The 22,396-nt window shown below is 33.8% G+C and overlaps 1 protein-coding gene across 3 annotated transcripts in view; it reads left to right on the top strand.

Annotated features, from left to right (window-relative positions):
• Positions 1 to 22,396, top strand: part of NCAM2 (neural cell adhesion molecule 2) — a gene marked incomplete at its 3' end in the record, with an annotated part of 289,423 nt that overhangs the window by 242,543 nt on the left and 24,484 nt on the right. For 2 of the 3 annotated variants that reach the window (XM_080360461.1, XM_080360459.1), the window contains 3 exons: positions 3,145 to 3,264; positions 5,084 to 5,205; positions 11,493 to 11,673. In XM_080360461.1, the coding sequence (XP_080216587.1) occupies positions 3,145 to 3,264; positions 5,084 to 5,205; positions 11,493 to 11,673 (423 nt within the window). Of the gene's footprint in view, positions 1 to 3,144; positions 3,265 to 5,083; positions 5,206 to 11,492; positions 11,674 to 21,199; positions 21,589 to 22,396 lie in introns of those variants that run through there. The other variant, XM_080360460.1, reaches the window with a different exon arrangement.

Raw genomic sequence — 22,396 nt, 5'->3', positions numbered from 1 at the left:
AGTAACTGGTGACTTCTTGTGTCACAGTCTCCTCCAAGGGTACAATGTGATTTGAAGCCTCACTGTCTGTCTCACAAGTGGGAAAGACTGAGCTTTTGTACATCATGTTAACTGAGCCCAGCAATACCGGCAAAGTTCACAACAGAATCTTATGTTTTTTTCTCCTTTGGAGTAGTTCTTTGAAGTGTGCTTCTCAATGTAACCAGTCACTGTGGAATAATCCCAGCAAAATCAATTAGTCTAATTGAATTCTTCTGATAAAGCATGCAGATACTGTGATTAGGAAGACACTATAAAAACAGAAGCAGGTAGTTAGGACAGGTAGGAAAAAAAAAAAAAAAAAAAAGAAAAGTCAAATCATATTCTGAAAGAAATAAAGGAATTTTCAGTATATTTATGACTTGATATATGCTGATGAATATGCCAATAGCAGTGGACCAATTTTTCCACATTAATAAGCTAGGAGTGAAAGTCCTATATTTCTTTCAGAATATTGTTTGAAATTTTACAGCTAATTACTTCTGCAGTCATTGAAAGCTATAATCAAAATATCTATTGTGGCCAGCACTATGAGCTATGGACTCTGTCAGTTGAGTTTCATTTGTATATGGAAAGATGAATAAGTTGATTTTATGCTTAAATGACAGATAAGTACCTTAAAAATTAACTAGTTTATTAAATATACTTTTCCATTCTCAACATACTTCAAAAATGTAAAACACTTACGAAGCAGTGAAGCACTTTTGTTATATACTGCAGGACTGTTCCTTAATCTTACTCAATTATTCTGAATATTCTTTTGCAACCAGAGTATTTGAAGTATTCTGATCAAGAATGGTTCTTTTCTTTGTTTTACAGAAGGACACAGTTATATTTTTTTTCTTATGTATAAAATATAGCCACATCATACCTTCACTGATACCAAGTGTTTTGAGTTTTTGAGGACATAGTATGATATCAGATTTAGTTGGGTTAATTCCATAAATGTATTTGTAAGAGACATTGTATCTGAACACATAGTGCCGTGCAGGAGTTTCTAAAGTAGACACTGATTATTTAAATACTGCATATATAAGTAATTCTATTCATTTAGATAGGCCCCAGGAGTAACTCAAGTGTTTATAGAATCAGGTCCTTAGGTTTTATGTAGTTAACATATTCGTGTTTCTTTAAGTGTAGACTCATATTTATGCTTTTATGTTGTTTAAATTTTTAAAACATTTACAGTAACACTAATTTTGAATATACCCTAAGGTTTATTTTCAGTGAAATTATTCAGCCTTGGAAAGTAATCATGGCTGAAATACAAGTCAAACAATGCTACTGCTTGGTTTAGGTTTTTAATTCAATCTTACCATAACTGAATGTTGTATATCATAATCCTTCTCTTTTACACATTCTGTTCTTATTCTCATGCTGGCACATTTTTTTTTTCTTTTTTCATTGACATGGTTATACTTTATAGTTTGATATTTGTAAATTTCATGAAAATCATAAAGCTAAAATGTGCTGGAAGACACACAATTCTACTGTTTTGTTTACAAGAAAGCAGTTATCATGTTTCAGTGGTAAATTCATGCAAAGTGCTCATATAGAGTGTGAAATGTAAAAGTTACCGTTTTTCCAAAATTCATTAAATCCTTTTAGCTCCATATGTAATGGAACCTCTGTCTGCTGCAGAAGCTAAAGAAATAGAAGTTCTAATAAATCTGCATTCTAAAGGATAACAAAGAGTACTGTCAGAAATAATTATACTTTCGTTAAATATATAACTTGAAAAGCAAGCCTAAAGCAACTGTTAAAATACTGCTCTATCATGAAAAAAAACATGGTCTCTAGAAACTGAGAAGGAGACTACTGGCTCTTTCTCAAGACATTACGATTCTATATCCTTCTATAAGGTAATACAGCCTCTGCTTTTCTGGGTAAGACAAACACTGATGTGCTTCAAATAGAGTCCATCTAATTGACATCCATTCCCCAATATGAATTTGACATCTGGAGAGCTCATTGCAGAGCTTGCAAACAGCAAGCTGGCAATTGCTATAGAAACAAGAAGAGGAAGCTTTCTTGTAAAGGCAGGTTAAAGGTCCAAGAACTCTGTGTGGATAGAAGTTATCAAGTGCATATTTAACATCGCTATTAGTAAAATACAGTGCTATGGTAATATGTAATACTGCATTCCCATGAAGGATCCTGGAATCCCACATACTTCCCTGGATTTTGTTTCTAGATTTGTTGTTATACATTACAGCAATGGTATTCTCAGTGCTGTACAATATTCTTTTTGGTGAGATTTTCCTCTTGTTTTCTGCTTCTAATAGCATCTCCAGGTAGAATCATAGAGATAGGTTCAGGCTGCATGAAAGATCGCTGCCAGGGATTCATTCTTGATTGCTGAAAGCACCTCCTAAGTTCTAACCCATTTACTTCCCAAGTACTTTTTTTGTTGTTGTTGTTATCACTTAATATGCATTTCTATCCCCTCCTCTTAAAAATGTACAAACATGACTAATTCACTCTCATGTTCTTAGTAGATAACTCAGGACTCTTCCTTTGGTCATCATAACACCTTGTCATTTTAGGTCTTGAACACACGGTTGAACTGGCAGAGTAGAGCACCAGTAATTCACCACTAATGTGCACATTAACTGTCTCCAGGAATGTAGACAAAAGATGGTTGATACTGCTCTCCATGAGGGAAAAATCACAAGTAATGAACTGTATGAAGGTGGCTTGAATGAGCATCAGGTGCCCATTGCTAGCTAGGAGAAAGGAAACTTCCATAATTTTTTGCCAGATTCATGTCTCCTGTGTTCATAATCTGAACACAAGATATCAATTCCCATCAATGTCTTTAATTTTGGCCTCTGGATTCTGTAATACTGCATATGGCTTCTGTAACACTGACATTAAATTCCTTCAGAAGCATAATTTGCTCAGTCACAACAATTATTGCATGCAGAGGAAAAACGGGACTATCAGTACTCAACAACAAAGCTAAGCTTGGAGCCACTGCTATTAGAAAATGGGACTCTAAGTTGCAAGTGAAGCAAACAAATTATGAAATTGCCTGACTCTCTTTTTTTTTTTTAATTTATTGCTTCATCATTTTTTTTTTCCCATATTTTTTCTTTCCTTTAGCAATGGTTGTTCTCAGCAATTTGGAACCAAATACAACATATGAAATCAAAGTAGCTGCTGTAAATGGAAAAGGGCAAGGAGAGTATAGCAAAATCGAGGTGTTTCAGACCTTACCTGTCCGTGAGTAATACTTGTGCTATTAAATGAAAATGTAAATGATTATTAGAACATGTTACCTCCACATCAGCTGATAATTTCAAGTATAATTCACTGTGAATGTTTTATATTATTACACTACTTCCCAGTGTATAACATCAGTCTTTACGTTGTTTCTCAGAAATCATGTTTTGTTTCTCTTATTCAGGCAGACCAAGTAGTATGAATGAACTTACATTGGAGAATTTATCCCATTATCTATAATTTTGAGACGTAGAAAAATCTTTGGTTTATATTCAAATGCATAAACCATGAAAGATATTTGATTAAGAACTTTTTCTTATTTACATCCAGGATCTTATAAACAACTGTGAGAAATGAATTGGCACTTTCCGGAGACATTTCTTCAGCAAACTATGATGCTACATGTTTTGCAATTATCAAGCCTCAGACAGAAATCTTAAACTATGCAAAAATAAGAATTGTTTTAACTGTGATTACGTGCAAATGATAAATGCTACAAAGCCAATTCTACATTTGAAGCAAATTTATTTGCAAGAAATTCAGATTTAAATATTAAGAGCTAATGGTAATTCTCAAATTGTTTTCAAATAGAAACAATAATAAATAAATTAAACACAAAGGGAGAAGAAAAATAAAGGAACTACCAGATGACACTGTATAGTACTCAAACAGATATACCAAAATACATTATCAACTATCACTAGACTAGTCTCTCATAAATCTGTTAAAACTGAACTATTTTATAAGTAGGGTGTTAGTATAGTTAAGAATATTTGCCTTAATGGAACAAACAATAAAAGCCACATGACGCAAAGAGCACAAAATGTTTCCATTTCATTATATTCCTATTGATACATTTCTTCTGTCTAAAACCAGTAATGTGGCAGCTTTCAAATTTCTTTTTGATTAAAGCACATGCATATTCTAAATATATTGAACAACAGACAAAATAATTTGCTGTTATTCATATGGAACATTATGCCTGCTAGAAAAGTGACAGAAACTGATAGAAATTCTATGTATGTTAACTGAAGAAAAGCTACGTAAATACTATGTTAATATCTAAGTCAATTTATCTTTACTTTGATAAGGGATAAACACAAATATTACAAATATTTCTAAAGGAACTCTATCTCTCTGGGAGAATGCAAATTTACAGATATTTTGATGATAAGACACTTCAGTATGAAAACACACATTTATTTAGGATTTGATTTAAAACTTCATAATAGGTATTGCATATAGAAATAATAATTAGTATGTTTATTTCCATTAGCAAAGTGGCTTAAGCTGGCTATAAACTCTTCAATTGTACATTTAAGATTATTTTTATTCTTTCATTACAGAGAAAATTGCTTTTGCTTTTGGAAATCTTATTATTTACATTTAGTTTTCATATAGACTATTATAAAAGTATCTAATTTTGCCTTTGCAAATTTATGAAAGAGTTAATTTACCTAATATCTGTACTACAATTTAGATTTTGCACATAGGACTAAAGCTCATGCTTAAGGAAGTTTTCCTGTAGTGTTACTCCTAAACTTCAGTGTGAGTAGCATCTTATATTTGAAAGTGTCAAAAGTCAGAAAGTCTCAAAGAAATGAATAGTTCTTTCATACTTCTCATAATTTTTTTTTCCTTGTGTGTGATAATTAATCTACTTTAGAACATACTTTAAGCAAAATATTTAACACAAGGATGTTCTGCAGTGCTTGGCAGGATCATGTTGATTTTAAAGATTTTGTTTGTAGACAAACTCCCAGCTGTAACTTAAGACTTACTGCTGAATTAGTATCTACTGGTTTTTTCCTTTGTTTAGGGGAGCCAAGTCCCCCTTCAATTCATGGACAACCAGGAAGTGGCAAGAGTTTTAAACTTAGCATAACTAAACAAGATGATGGAGGCGCACCCATTTTGGAATATATTGTCAAATACAGAAGTGTAAGTATTTCACTGAATAGGTGGATTTTGCTTAATGATACCTGCTTTTAATATAAAGAAAACTGTTGATATGATTTGAAATGTGACCAATTTTTTTGCATACTACAAGAAGAAGATACAGTATCATATGTTGACTAAGTTGTTAATGCCAAATTCTTAAAAAAAAAAAAAAAAAAAAAAGGAAAGCAAAGCATCCTATTCTTCCTAAAGGTATAACTTTACATCTAGCTGAACAGGAGTCAGCAGTGTGCCCAGAAAGGCTAACAGCATCCGGGTGTTCATCAAGAATAGTGTGGCCAGCAGGACCAGGGAAGTGATCATCCCCCTGTACTCAGTGCTGGTGAGGCCCCACTTCAAATCCTGTGTTCAGTTTCAGGCCCCTCAGTAGAGGAAAGACATAGAGGTGCTGGAGAGAGTTTAGAGGAGGATGACGAGGCTCGTGAGGCATTTGGAGCACAAGTCTGATGGGGAGTGGCTGAGGGAACTGGGGCTGTTTAGCCTGGAGATAAGGAGGCTGAGGAGAGACCTCATCGCTCTCCACCACTACCTAAAAGGAGGTTGTAGCATGGAGGGTGTTGGTCTCTTCTCCCAAGTAGCAAGTGAAAGTAGCAAGAGAAAATTACACCAGAATAGATTCAGATTGGATATTAGGAAAAAATTCTTCATGGAAGGGGTTGTCAGGCATTGGAGCAGGCTGCCCGGGGAAATGGTGGAGTCACCATCCCTGGAGGTATTTAAAAGACTTGTAGATGTGTGGCACTTAGGTACATGGTTTAGAGGCAGACTTGGCAGTGTTAGGTTTACAGTTGAACTTGGTGATCTTAAAGGTCTTTTCCAACCTAGATACTGCTATGATTTTAACTGTAAGTTCATTGTGACAATGAAGCTATATTACCTGTTTTGTTACATAGTATATAAGAAACATTTGTGTTCGGCTCTCAAAAGTGCAGTAATTTAGCAGACATAAAGTTATGTAATTAAGGGTTGTTTGCACAGCAAATTATTACCCTGTTAAAGATGCATCTGTATTGATAGCATACTAGAGATAGAAAAATAAATTCCAGTGCTCTATATGCTTTTTAAATGAGATTAGTTATCTGATCATTTTTCATTTTTTCTATCTTCCTAGATTCCAAGGCGCAGCTCCAAAAAGCCGAATAATTGACAAATTGTTAGGACTTTCATGAGTTTCAGTATATATATCAGTTCTTCAACAGCCATCATGAAGTTTATTGGTCTTCTATCAGCTAGAGTCTGATTTGGTGTTCTCTCACCAAATCTGCCAAGTTTAGAAAACAGGCTTTTCTGAACTGTGCATTTTATTTTTTCTACAAAAATAAAGCGTGTGGGGTTTTTTTATTATTAAAGTAGCTAAAATATCCTTCCTTTCCTGATATACTATGTTTAGAAATGATTAGGTTGAAGAAGTAACTGTAGAGCTGGCAAAAGCAATTAATTTAACTTAAAAGTGTGCATTTTCTAATAACTACTTTGTGTACTTTCAGGAAGGTTATACTACTTTTATCCAACTAGACCCAGCAAAAAGACATTTTAGCAGAGTATAAGAGCAGATTTACATGTCTTTTTTTGAGAGTCTAAAAGAGATTGGGAATGTAACATCAGATATTTAAACATGTTAAACACAAGTTAGTGAGGACTGTAACAGAAATTGCAATCTTTGAGAAATTAAATGCAGAACTTGTTTTACTGTTCCCAAAGATGTAAAGCAACTTCCTGAATTTGTAATAGTTCTTCTAACATTTCCTGATATTTCCTATAATGTAGCTGTTTGATCATAGTTCTGGGATTATCCAAGTGCTAAACCTGGCATGTAAAATGATTTTCCTAAGCTATGTATAACCAAGGAAGATTGGTATCTACAAATCAATTGATAAAAATTTGGTAGAGCTTTTTAGAGTAGCCCAAGGAAATAATAAGCAGTTATTCTGATATCGTTGATCCCTAAATCTTAATTGACCTTCTTAAATGACTTTCAGTCCAGTGAGTACAGTTGGCATAAAAGTAATTGTAAAGAAGAGACAGAGTAGTAAAATATGCAATACAAGATACAACAGAGTTTTGTGGGATTGAGCTTCCCAGTCAGATAATAATGCCTCAGAATTTAGAATTGAGACTATTAAAAAATAAACTGTTTACATATAATATATGCATGCATTATATGGAATTTAACCAGTTTCTGAGATTTAAGTAAGCTAAATGATTTTGGATCTATCCTGAATATTTTTGGAAACCTGATTTTGATTTAGTGGTTTGGCTAAGATACAATATTATAGTATAAAAATATGACTTTCCATGTGTGTTGTTGAAATACAGATGTACAGTTTAAGCAGTAACTGGAAACTTAACAAGTTACCGAAGAAGATAGTTTTTACTTGGACCTCAAATCCATATCTCCTTAAGCTTCCAATTGAAAAAGCAATTTGACTAAATTAAAGGCATTCCTACAACAAAAAAGCACAATAATTTTTTGGTGCTTTAATCAGAACGAATGATGCTATTTAAAGTTCTTAATTATCTGCTGACTCCTTCTCTTCTATCTTCCCCATTGTCTGTATTTAATTAGCTTTCTTCTAACTCTTGGCAGCCTCATTACTAGCACCTGGACCAATGTATTTGCTTCCACATTTAAAGCACGTATTAGATAACAAGCTTTTTCTTCTTTGTGTTTCATAACAGCTTATGTCTTATTAGGTATAAGTTCCCCTTTATTTAAGTTTTATGGAGTTGTATGTTTGTTTCTTTGTTTGTCTTGTGGTGGGTGTTGTTTTGTGAGGTTTTGTTTGTTTGTTTGTTTTTAATTGGGAGAATGACAGCTTTTAAGATATAGCAATACTGTGTCCTTCTCTAGGGCAATTGGTAAATTTTATTTTTCTGGAAATCACATGTTCATTCTGTCAAATATTGCTTTTCTAACATCAGTTTATTCATGTTATGGGCAAGAATTGCTAACTATAATCAGAAAATAAGAAACTTCATGTTTTCTTCTGTATTTCAGAGTAGGTACTATGCAATTTTTGTAAGTAGTAGCCTCAAATTGATTCATGCTGTTGCACAAAGACAGTCAAGATGGTCTTATAAAGCTTCGCTGATAGAGTCTGAAGCTGATGGCATACATTGGCTTCAAAGCTATCTTAGGAAAAACTAGGAGGAGGGAGAGAAAGAGAAGGGAAAACTGCTCCCCAGTAGCAAGACAAGAAAGAACAGTGATGGGGGTTCCAGAGACAAACAACCTGTCTGATGCAGGACATGACCCCCAAGCACATTTCTCATAGTAACTATGTAGTTTTAATGAGGACAGACTCAAGCTCACCTTTGGTTGTTCCTACTTATGACACTATATTGTGACATACATGGTGAGGTGCTCATGTTGCACCATGAATGTTAAGCTTTATGCATGCAAATTACTGACAAAATGTGTGCTGAATTTGTAAATGGCTCTTATTGGCTGTGCTATTTTCCAAGTACTATAGTAATAAATTAAAAACTAGAGGGGAGGGTTGAAGAGATTGCACAGAATAAGGAGAAGGTGAGGAGATACAGAAGGCCAGGAAGAAGCACTTGGGATACAGGGGAGAGACAGCCACAGCAGCTCAGGGCAGGTGGGTGACCAGGCACAGACCTGCAGGAGAAAGGCAGGCTACAAAGCAAGCTCTGGAAGGTACACAGGTTAAGCTTAGCACAAGAAGCTATGTGTGGTCACCATACAGGAATAATCACACGTCTCACATAGTCACAAGCAAACATTTGTGCCTACTGGTCAAGCACATTTTGGCCATAGTATATACTCTGTAGCTGCACAGTGCAATTGTGAATTAGTGCCTGGTGCATGTTTCCCACTGTTCCCTGCAGGTAGGTATCAGTCTTTTATATTGAAGAGATTTGTTTCCAGCCTTCATTTACAATTTTGGTGCCATGTCCTCAGTTACTTTGTAATGTATGTGGGATTGGAAAAATGAAATGATATTTTTATACTTTAAAGTCACAGAATGCCAACAGTAATCTAGGGGAAAAAAAAAAAAAAAAAAGGGAAGGGAGGATGTTGGTTTTGTTTTACCCTGGCATACCAAGTTTCAGTAAAAAATTTGGAATTAGAATTAAATAATCAAATTATCCATCTTTTAAGATTGCAAACTTTTGGACAGAAGCAATAAAAATTGATTAAAAATCCTATTCTGAAAAACAACAGTATTTAATCTATTTTTTCTTTTATGTCCATAGTAAAGTTTAGAGCAAACCTTAGAGGAGTGATTAGTTTTTGCAGGCATAAAAGTTGTTCACCATGTTGACCTATTACAGCATTCCTATTGATGCTCTGAATTTTTGTAGTCATAAGTGTTTGATTGCTAGGTTATATGCTTCACTGTTGTTTGACTATGTTGGAGGACTGTGTTCACTTCCTTGCATTATGATCAGTTCTAGAACAAACTTCCATACACATGAATCATTTAAAAAGAGATAATTTCTCATTTACTCCCACTCCAAGATACCTACCCTAAAACAGTTCAGTGTTTTTGTATCTCTAAGTTCCACTTTACCTGCCAGATCCTTGGATTTTCTGTACATTTTAACACTTTGTATGTTTTCAGCCACTTTGTGCTTTGTTCAGTATTTGTCTTGTATTACTCAGGCCTACAAAGTACCATCCTAATGTAATGAATTCTTGTGAAGTCACTGCTTTAAATAATCAAATTGCCTTCTGTGAGGATTTCTTGATATTTTTTCTGAGTGCTTTCAAGATAGTGTGGCATCTCCTGCCCTTTTATCACAGAGACCACCATAATAACAAATCTGTCTGAGCTGACCTTTCAGAGCAGCAATTTAGGGAAGATAGAGAATAAGTGAAAGGGTTGAAGGGGGTTAATCACTTTTCCTCACTTTTTATGAGATCACCAGATAATGTGATCTTGGGTACAATCTAAAATGACCACTGAAGAGAGAGATGTTATTTTCTAGATTAGTAAATATTTAGTTGCCTAAACAGTCGATTGGCTTTACTTCTGCTGTTGTCAGATATGCCCTCAGTTTTGAGAAGCAGACAGGTCATGGTAGACTGGAGATTCACACTGCTTTATTTACTCATTTTTGTCAGGGTGTTTAGCTGCTTGGGTTACAGCTGTCTTAGAAATCTAGCTTTTAGACACTTCTGAGGTAACTTTTTCTGATGCTTATATTTAAATTCAACATACACGCAAGTAAGTTTGTTTGGTTGTTCGTTTGGGTTTTTTTAGTGGTTTTTTTTCATGCCTTTTTATTTTTTGTTTGGTTGGGGTTTTTTGTTTGCTGTGGTGGTTTTTTGTTTGTCTCTTTAGGTTTTAGGTTTTGTTGTTGTTGGGTTATTTTGGTTGTTGTTTTTATAGAAACTGCGTGGACTCTTACCATTACTGCTGCTCCTTTGAACAAGATGGTTTTTGTGTTTGACAGCATATATTGTTTATTGTTTTACCTCTTAGTTATTTTGTAATTGTCATTTGTATAAAGAATAATTAAATATATCATGCACTAAAAGGAGTGATCGCAAAGGTAAGCACTCCAAATTTGTGAAATGAAGTCTTCATTTGTTCCATTTGTACAGACAACTTAGATAATTATCTGAATTATAAGAACCCTTTTTCCTCTAGAACACCATCTTAATGGTTTATATGTCTCCTGTCACCAGTGTAGACATAAGGCTGCATACTTTCTCAATGGTCTTTATATTGTTGCATACAACCTGGTTTACAAAACGTTACTATGTGCCACATATTGCTACAGTTAGTATATGCTTTTATTATATAACTAGTGTATGATATAAGCACAGCTTGCATTCATGAACAATTCATTCGGATTTAGTGGCAAGTGTCTTTTAAAGAACATTGATTGAAACGTAATTGAAACATCCATATAAAATAAACATTTTACAGAATTTATTCTTAGCAGAATTTGCAGATAATTATCCTACTGTTCATTTATTCTTAGCAGAATTTGCAAATAATTATCCTACTGTTCCCCAAGCTAAACATCAGTATTTGAGCAAAACATAAATTGAAACCAAGATGTTAAAAGTGATTGCCAACAAAATCCCTAAATCCACATTTTAGAAACATGATTAGGAGTGATCAAAATTACAAAAAAACCCAAGTACTCAGTACTCAAAAATTCGATTATTTGAATGTTCACAACCTCTGTAAATTGAACTCCATATTTTTTTGTGTATCACGTAGACACATAGTTTAGACAAATAACACAAGCGGTTTCAAGAATTTAAACTAATATTTGCATCTTTACAGAAAGATAAGGAAGACCAGTGGCTAGAGAAGAAAGTGCAGGGTAGTAGAGACCACATCATCTTAGAGCATCTTCAATGGACCATGGGTTATGAAGTACAAATTACAGCTGCCAACAGACTGGGTTATTCTGAACCAACTTTGTATGAATTCAGCATGCCACCAAAGCCCAATATTATTACAGGTAAGTTAATTTTACAGTGTTTTCTCTCTATGAACTGTTAGCTACTTGTAGTACACCAGTGTGTGTAGCTGAATATTAGGCAACTGAAGTCTTCTTTAACTGACAAAACATTATACTCTATTACCAGCAAAGACTTGATTCAAAAACCTTAAATGGAAGCCTCTTTCCTAATTTTCTCTTAATAATAAAGTCATTTGTAAGTACAGAACAAACATTGAATCTTCAACCCAGGTGATGACAGTTAACAAAAAATATAATATTTAAGATACACATGCTATACATGTTTAAGTTGCCTTGTACTGCCTGTCTTTTGCAAGCAACTTAGAATTATTGATTTCAGTCCAACTCAAAATATCTCTACATGTGCTTCAAGATACCGATGTATTAAAGGTATTTTAGTGTCTGATGAGGTTAAGGCTTTAAATAGTCTTGTTTAGATACTGTCTTACTGATTTACTCTAACATGGTGATCACACAGCCTTTTATTGGGCCTATTTACAAGCTTTGAAATGTATAGAAATGTTGTTCTTTTTTTTTTTAAAGTGTGTAAATAGGAAGGTTTGGATTTTTTTTTTTTTTTTAAGGAAAACTGCATGATATTTAAGAATGAGTGCATTTCAGTAACTAATTTGTTCCCAAAGTAAAGTTATATTTTAGTGCAACAACACAATTATTTCATTCAGAATAAACTTAAAATATGATGATAATTTCTAATATATTATGGATAATTTGATTTTTTGTAAAAAATGTTATGAGGATGGCATTTCAAACTTTTTATCAAATTCTAAGTTGATATATTTACTAATAAATTCCAAATTAGATCAGTGTCATCATTACCGTTTTAAAGTCAGGTGCTAAATCCTCTAACATAGTATTTTCAGTATGCGATGTAATAAACTTTTATAATAACAGAATCAAATTAAAATCTAGCCAAATAAATATAATGGCGAACATATTAGAATGTAAACCATATCAATACACGAGTTTCAATCGGAGCATGTGACAAGCATTCATCATAGTAAATATATGTATCTAGATGTCTTCAAGATGTTTTAATTTTTCATAGCAATTTATTGGTGTCGGAAGCATTTTTACTTGCACTTATAGAAAGAAACAGGCAATTTTAATTCATTAATTGGTTCAGATTCAATACTAGTACAAATATTTGGTTTATGCACTTGAATTGCAGTACTGAGAGTTGATTTTTATCTTGACTGGAATTCAGGGCCCTGTGTTTTTAAACATAGTGCCATCATTCAGAAATAAAATTTCACTACGTGTTCGAAACAGGGAAAAGGAAATATAGGGAAGATTGTTGTCCCAAGAAAAGAAAAATATTTTTCAAGGAGGAAAAAAAAAAATCAAAAACTTTAGGTAAATGTAATGCATAAGCCATTTTTCAGTTTTGTATAATAGAAAGACAAATCTTATTTTGCAATGCAAATCTAATTTTAATCTGCTATGGTTATTGAAAGTATTCTATATTTTCACCATAGCTGCTGTAACTGAGCGAAATATGATATGCCTGAGTAAGTGATAATGTAGATAGTCTCTAGATATTCACGTAAAAAGCAGCTTAGTTAATTTAGTTTCAGGAGATAGGTAGAGAGATAAGAAGAGAGATAGAAAGAACATTTTTCTCTGAACATAATTTTATAGGTATTTAGTGGCTTTTATTTTCATTCCTCTCCTATAACCTTGAAGTAGTTGTAAGAAGTCTGTTACACTATTTAACATTAGGTCTTCTTTATATAAATCATTATTGCAATTATGATTGTGGAACTAATTAGTTTCCCTGACAACTGTTTTTGCAAAGCCTGAAAAGAGTGTGAAATTCCTATCATAAGAACATTCTCTAGGCCATTTTAAAAAGTATGTCAAAGGATACTTAGAATCAATTGAATATTAATGTTCATATGTGTGAGTTAGTATGGTTACCTTGTTTTTAAATGGCGTAGTATTTTTATTGCAATAGAATAGATATATAACAATGTTGCAAAAGTATCAACCTGCACTTTTAAAAAATTGATCAATAATTTGTATAAAATGCTTAACTTTGAGCAGAATAGTTCTTTCTGATATCAGTTCATCAATTCAGATGCTGCACTATTTGTCTGCTTAGAGGCTTAGCTGTTTGTAGCTAGGTATCTATAGCTGGATCCAAATAAAGACATAAGCAATAAGAGTGAAATTAGGTAGACTTTTGAATGAAATCTGCATCCTGTGCTCACTTAGCTGCTTCTCATGACTGAGATTCCCTTCCTGATTATTTATGTAATTATTAGAAAAGTTTCTAAGTCTCCTGAAGGTTTTCATTTGTATGTGCCCAGGTCTATGGCACTTCAGCTGAACTGAGTGTTTCTGTCCTGCTCTAAATGTAATTTTAAAAGAAGATATATGTAGATCCTATGTATTCAAACTAATGGATATTAATTATCCTAAGAGAATTTTGGGATCCCCTAAGCAAATATTTTGGTGAAAATTTGTACAAGCTAGTGCAATTGATCATAGAACTGAAGAGAGATGGAAGCAAAGATATATTTGGTGTCCTTTAATGGGTGCTTACCAGGGAAATGGAGGTTGTCACAAGAATTAAGACCTCGGTTCTGATTCCTGCAGAAGGAGCTTGTTTGTGCTTTCCCAAGACCCATCAAATATAAGGCAGAAGTAGTAATCCCTGAGGTCAGGGACTGGAAGCTAAAATTCTACTTAAGTGAATACACAGCTCCTATGGGCACTGAATCCACAACTTCTGCTTGCTAGGGAAGTGTGAGCAAGTACCAGCTCCTGGCTGGCAGACAAATTCTGTAATAACACAACATGATGATCTTCCATTACTAGTCTTAGGTCTAGGAAGGAGCCTGAGGCTGCAAATTGCTCTCTGGCATCAGTGAGGTATATAAATGCAACAGACATTTCTTTAAATTTTTACATGGTTGGCCTCAGTAGCCTCCAACTATAGATCCACTTGATTTTGTAATTTCTGTTACTAGGCCTATAATACACGTTATTCACTGAATCACTCAAATTTGTGATTAGTTCCTCAGAATTTGTAAGCCTTTTCATAAAAAATTCCTGATTTTCTGAAGGGTCTACCAGGGGAACCTGACAATGACTTTGAGAAATACTCAGTGAACCAACTTCTTAAAACGCTTTGCCTTAAATAAATGTATGTATAAATATATTCATGTATGTGTAAATGTATATGCATATATATGTTACTGTAAATTATATCTAGTATGTGTGATTTTACTTCCTACTTTTTTGAGTAATTTTTTGCAGTAGACAATTCCATCTTTGTATTTTGCTTTTTACTTGGGCCTATGAGCATGTATTTAAGAATCATGCTTTGAAGACAGATTGGAGTAGTGTTAAATGTAGTATTTTATGTATTCCAATATCTGACTAAGGATATTACTTGGCAGTACTTGCAGGCAGGTGTTACTCTGATGTCCGTGTACTTGCCTCTGAATTAAATCTTTATCAGATTTTAAGTACAGATTTGTGATTATTTTAGAAATTTTTGTTCTGGCTTCTCTATAGTGTTAAGCTACTTCTAGTCCTGTGAGATAAAATGGGATTCTCAAAGGAGCTGTGTACCTTAGCTCTTAGGTCTTTATCAGTGTTAGGACAACATAGACTAACTAATCTCTGCAACCATAACAAACCCTCTGACTTGGTGTTGTTGAGAAGAGCCAAACTCCATCAGCTCACAGAGCTGACACTGCAGCCCATTTGTTTGAGTCCGTTTGCTCTTTCTCAGCAGGGCAGAAATAGAGATCCTGTCGATGTACCATGCAGCTGGCACAAAAGTGTCCAAATCAGCTGTTATTCTGAACCATTACTATTGCAACCTAAAAACACTTCTATAGTTTTATATTAAATTAATCTTGAAAGAAGATTAAATGGAAGGTGTTAAAAAAGGATACTTTCTGCAAGTGGTTGATACATTTTCAGAAATTAGTAGCAGAATATTAATGCAGGTGCTGTCTTCCAAAGGCTTTTATCTAGTCAGTGCTCTTTCTGTGGAAGGCCAGTAGACATATTAAAAGTGGCTGCAAGTTGTGTTTATCAGAAGAATTTTCTTCTTCATTATAAATTAATAACTTGGCACAGTAGTGGGAAAATGAGAAAAGCATTTGGGGATAATAAGCACTTAGACCTATTTTTCTTGCTTTGCAATATTGGTTGTTTGGTTTTTGTTTGTCTGTTCATTTTTGTTGTTGTTGCTGCTTTTTAACTTCCAGTGCTGCATGAACTGTCAGAATACTTTTTTATTAACAACTCACATCCTTGGAAATCTTGTATTCTCATCTCACATTTTTTTCTTTCCTTCTCTCATTTCTTTCTCTCCTTTCTTTCTTTCTCTCCTTTCTTTCTCTCCTTTCTTTCTCTCCTTTCTTTCTCTCCTTTCTTTCTCTCCTTTCTTTCTCTCCTTTCTTTCTCTCCTTTCTTTCTCTCCTTCCTTTCTCTCCTTCCTTCCTTCCTTCCTTCCTTTCTTCCTTCCTTCTTCCTTTTCTTCCTTCCTTCTTCCTTTTCTTCCTTCCTTCCTTCAGTCTTTCCTTTTGTCTTTCCTTTCCTTCTTTCTTTCCTTCTTTTTCTTCACGTTTGTCACCAATGTTTAAAATCATGTAGTGATAGGTGAAGAGGGACAATCTAATATGTGGTATCTTCTTCCATCATCAGTAGTAGCAAAGATGATACCAAACATGATTTGTTATCAGTAGTTTGTACAAAAATGCAGCTTTAGACTCTCCAGTGGTGTCAAAGTGAATGAACAATAAAAATAGTTCCATAGGTATGCATGCATGTATATGTATTTGAATTTGTGTATATACATTTTATGATGTATTACATAGACAAAAAGAGGGTTTTTGAGCTATACAGTGTTCTATTAGAATAGATTCTAGGATAATGAACTTTCTAATCCAGAAACTGAAATATAGAAAAATAGAAATAAGTCTGATGTCCACAATTTTCTCTCAGGGTCAGCCCTTTAATTTTTTTCTCAGTCAAGCAATTAATTGACTTTTTTTGGTTAGAAATAAATTCTATGTGATTCCAACTGTGTAGCTGCAGGAGATTTTTGTTCCTGTCACCTCCTGCTACCAAACACCAGACTGTCTTGCTGCAGGTGCTCTCCTTGTCTCTCACATCCCTTCAATCCTGACCCTTGGGCTGCAAGAAACTCCCCAGGGCAGTGTCCCTTGCTCTGAATGAGGGCATAACCACCCTTTTCTCCAGAAGGGTTGACTTGACCCTGACTATGCATCAGTGAAGTCAAGAAACAGCCTTCTTCATTCTTGTTCTGTACCTCACCACAAAAGTGCATGGTCTTATGTCCATCCAGTTATTTTAAGTATTCCCAGACCTGATACTTTCTCCAGAATTTCCTCACATCTCCGGGTCCTTGCATTTCTAAAGGCAATGATAAATCTGCTGTGTTTATTTTATAGGTTTCTATTTACATCTCATCTTCCCATAAAACCAAGTCAAATTTCTTCCTTCCTCATTTTCACTTCAGTAGCGAGAACAACATTCTTTGGGTCAGGTTGACTTTAAGTTCTGTTTGTGATACTTTTTGTCTCAGTACAAAGTCAGTAACCTGTGTGCATTTGCAGATTTAAACTGTCTGCTTTTTTTAACTTAGTCAACAATTCTGTAGGTAATGAACAAGGAAAATACTGTAGATACTCCCGCTTCAGTATTTTGCAGAAGTGATGGTAACCAAAATTAGTCATTAGTGATCATATGTAGCTCAGTTGAAGAGAAGCCCTTTCCAGGTGCAGTGTGTTTTTTTGGAACATAGCCACATTCTGAGGCAGTTAGCTGTAGCGTAATGTCAGCAGTTGGTTTCTGGTACTTATTCTTAGCTCTAGGAAAAGTTATGTTAAATTCATTAAAAGTTAAATTAGTAGAATTGTGGGCATTTGTAGTCATCTTCTTCTTTTGTAGCCTCTTTCCATAGAAAAAACTAGAAAGGCTGCTAAGCTAGGAGTAAAAGTCATTACTTGGGGCTTTAAATTGCCTGTTTAAACCTATAGAAAAAGACTGTAGAATTATGTTATGTACTGATGCTTCAAGATAAACATTTTGGCCTTATTTTCAACCTATGGTCGTGACCACACTGCCTATCCATGTATGTGTGTATGTATACCTGCACAAACTTCCAATAATTTGTGTCTTCCGATAACTTTTCAGTGCAGTGGACAATTTCACTAAATTTGCCAGAGAACAGAGGCTTCAAAAACAATACATTCTTTTAAACATTAAAAAGTAAGTATCTGAGTATGGAAGTAAAATTCTCTGTAGCTCAGTAAGGAAAATACTGTATGAGAAATTTACACACGTTTAGCAATGGGAATCACTGGGGAAAGAATAGTTGAACTTTCTGGCCCTTGATCCTTCCACCAGCTTGGGTAACAATAACAAATTTAAACCAAGAAAGAAAAAGAAAAGCACAGAAGGAGTTTGAAGATCTTTCCAAAGGTAAAATTTCCATTCCAAGGACCAGAAATTTTAAGACCATAATGAGTACTTCTTTTGTACAGCTTTGTACATTACAAGATTGCTTAGTCTATTTCTACAGCTTTGATTATTTAGGCTTTTAGTTAAGTCTAAAATGAAGAACAAAATGCTGTAGTCAGAAAGGAAAGCCTTGCGGTTGTTGCAGCTCTGATCATATTCCAAAGGCAAGGAAAAGCTGTAGCATTGCCCTGTGAAGTACCTGCATAATTTTCTCATAGGCAGAGAGATATTATTATTCCAAAATCAGAATTTGAAAATGAAGACTTTTGTCTAACTTTTGTTCATATAATAATTCTGAACTAAAAGTGTAAAGTAAAGTCTTCAGCATGTAGTGCTGTATGGGAATTTTTCTTTTTTTAATTTATTTTCTGAAACTCAGAAGAGAGTAGAGATAAGAGATTAAATGTGTCTTTAAAATCTCATGCTTTGAGAGTAGGAGTTGGTAGGAATCACACCAGTCAGATACATTCATATCCAAAATTTCAAAACTACAAAACTTGCTTGCTTTTGTTTTGCAAACTAGTACTATAATTTACTGAGTAAGATCCATTTCTCATCACATCCTGGAAAGGAACATTGTTTTCAATGATAGGGCATGTTCTTGCTGTAAGCTAAAATCAGCTGTGTTTGCTCCATTCCTTGCAAAGATTAACAGTTTTTACTTGAAGAGGGATAGAAATCATTATTAAAATTGATAGAACTAGAACTTATTTTATATGAATCAGAGAGACAAAAAGTCTTTATCAGTGCCATTATAAAAGTTCATAGAAATAAAAAAAAAAAAAAATTCTTAGTGTACAGATATCACAGAAATTAACTCCTACTGAACACTAGAAAAGCAGTAGACTGCTAGGAAAAAAAAAGAAAATAGTAGTCTAAGAGCTGCACTATATTCACAGAACTCATGCTTGCAGAAGTAATTGAATTTTTTTTTTTTTTACCTTGTGGATTTAAGTTTGCTTATCTTATTATCTTTTTAAATGCTGTGAGAAAAAAAGAAAATCATCATAAATATCGAATGTTGTACTAGGCCACACTTTGCAAGTATGGTACTCTTATTCATCTAGAATGTTTGTCATAAGTAATTGCTAGCATCATGTTGCCTTATAATTAAAAGACCTCTTAAGTGCCAATTAAAATATTAGATTGTTATCTATATTCTCTAAAATATTTAAAAGCTGTGTTATTAAAATAGCTGTGGAAGTTTAATGTGTCAAAGAATTTTCTGCTATGAATATAAGGACCAAATAGTTAAGTCTAAGTATAAAGAGCTGGTTGTGAATTTTGAACAGTCATAATTTATTTTAATATAAGTATCACTGGCTACACCACAGTAGAAATAAGTGTGAAGATGGGCTAAAGTCCATTATGTATTCATGAAACAGCAGCTCTCTGATTCAAGCTAAATTTGAGGTGTGTTGTAAAAAAAAAAAAAAAAAAAAAAAAAAACAAAGAAAAGAAAAAATCAGATGATTAAAATCCAAAACCATCCTTTTATTTTGGGTAGCACTTATATTCTGCATGTCTTGATCGTATATTTATGGAAAGACATGGTAATTCTTCCACCATTTGCCCTTCTTCTCAGACTGTGAGCTCTCCAGAATAAGAGACATACCCCAATACATTTGTGCTGAATGTCAGAAATCATCCTCTACACTGAATTTAACCTCGAATAAATTATTTTAAGGTTTACGTAATTATAATAAGGGACTGATATAATATAGTTTAAATGAAAAATGTGGGCTTAACAGTTTTCATCTATTTCCATTACATCATCTTAAAATGCACTTTTAAAAGTAAATAAGATGTAACTAAGGTTATTGTTCGTACTACATGGGATTTCTACATTTCAACTTCTTTTGAAATCTTTCTTGAAAAAGTAGCATAACACTGATATTAGTCACTTTCCACATAATTACTTTTTCACTGTAGCTGAAAATAAATATCAATATCCAGTCAAGGAGATTAAGATGTGTAAACATACATTATATTGCATGAACTTGACTGTATTATCTGCCAAAAAGTGAACTTTCAACAAAAATATTCACGGAATTATATATTCAAACTTCATATATTGCACTGGTTTGCATCCAGACACACTGTGCAGACTTCAATCTCTAAGAAGCTGCATGTTTTGAAAAGGAACTTTGTTTTGTTCCCACCCTTGTATTAAAGTCAATATCTAATTACGCAGCTGTCTTTGCTAATTGCACTGGTCATTCATTTTTGAAGTGGACTTATATCTATATTATCAATGCTGGGTTTGACAGTGGTTCATTCTGGACTCATATGATAAGTCAGGAACAAGATAAACTTATTGGCAAGATGAAACAGCTAAACAAGTTTCTCTTTTCTTTATTCCTATGCATGATTGGAACCTTCTTTTTATGTAGTTATTGACTTTTTTAATAGTTTCTTCTTTCAGCCTGTGAGCTGGTATTTGTTGGTGCTTCAAATGTTCACTATTTCTGATGGGTGTTGCGTTGTAGTTTCCTGATTTCCAAGTACCTCTAGCATGAAAGACACATGAAAGATTGTATTTAGGTTGGACTTGGCTGAATATTTTTTAATCTGGATGGGAAACAGGAGAGTTGGTCATATACTTCAGATCAAATGCCTAACTAAATTGTTTTAAAGTTAGACCAAAGAGTTTATCACTTTGGCTGCTGTGGAGAATGATGTTGCATCTATTAAGGTACATATTTTCTACAGTTTGAGTACTTTATTGTCCAGATTTGTCCAGAGCACTTCAATGGCTACAATTTCATCCAAACTTTAATCATGATTTCACGTTTCTATTAGAGTAATGTCTTTCAAGCGATTGTCTTTGCCACAATGTAAATATTAAATTGTTTTTTTCTCTTTTTTCTTTTCCACTGTCACTTTTTTTCTTTTGATACTTTATTTTTCATGTTTTGTCAACTTTTTTGCTTTTTTCTCCTTTTTTTTTTTTTTTTTTTACACTCTTGATTTTCTGTAATAATTCTTATCCACACAGATAGATGCTGTGAACCTACTAAACGTGAAAATGGAGGCCAGTCCCTGCAGCTGAACGCTGCTGGTTTCTCTTTCATTGTAGTTATAAATTTCTGGTGCATGTTTTGACGATGCTGATAAGGCAAGCAATATGTTTTCTTCCTTTCCCTCTTAATTTTATATTAACAGAAAAATAAACACAGCCCTGTATTAAAAACAAACAACAAAAAAACACCAACAAAAAACCAAAACAAACAAACAAAACCCCTGCTTTTCTACAGCTCTTCTAAAGCTTCCATTAGTAGTTAAAAATCCTAAATAGTGTAATTACTTCAATTTGTGCATGCAAAATTCTTCATCTAGCTTTTTAGAAACCTTGTAATTTCTGAGACAAATTCAGCAGATGGTACCTGGCTTTTCTGTCTGACATGAGTTGGAAAATGTGACTTATTGAATTTAATCAGTGTGATTGGATTCTGGTTTCTTGACTATATTTTGATTATAAGAAATCTATGCATAAACTTTACCATTGTGAGCCACATGGCTTTCCTGATACACCATCAATTGGTGTCTCATGAGAGCATTTTGATTCTGTATTAATCTCTTTCACAGAGTTGTGCTTATACTTCCTTCCATGACGTACTTAAAAATCTACACTTAATACAGACATTTTGCACTTTCTAGTGGACTTAAACAAACATTTCTTCCCTAATTCATAATCTCTGAGGTGCTTTAATTCATAGTATTTAATTTCCAATAATCTGTTTGTGCCTCTCTGCAGCCATGCCACCGCACTTAAAATAGGTCCCTGCCCACCAAACTCACTTCTTGTGACTCTACTGGTGCCACATTCCATTTCATGGCATTTGTTGGACTTGAAAATCCACGGGGCTCAATTTTGACCTATAGTAAGGAAAGGGAAAGGTAGTTTTCCCTATTTTACATGTTAAAAGAATGGCTTACAAAATCTGCGACTAGAACGATGTAAGCAAAACCTCAGAAAAAAATTTAGTAAGAGTCCACAGAGAGATTTTACTGCATATATTTGATATTAGAATTTATGTAGTAGACTAACTTTATTCCTCTATTGCATACAGAATGCGCCAAGAAAGCAGTAAACTTTAGAGCTAAGGTAGAACTAAATATTTGTTTTAATATACTTCCCTTCAAATTGTGACTAAACATAATAAATATAATAAATTAACAGTATACATTGACT

The sequence above is a fragment of the Nesoenas mayeri genome, assembly GCF_963082525.1.
Source record: "Nesoenas mayeri genome assembly, chromosome: 1".
Taxonomy (NCBI): Eukaryota; Metazoa; Chordata; class Aves; order Columbiformes; family Columbidae; genus Nesoenas; species Nesoenas mayeri.
The sequence above is the reverse complement of the archived record's forward strand: the minus strand, read 5'-3'. Positions and strand labels throughout refer to the sequence as shown.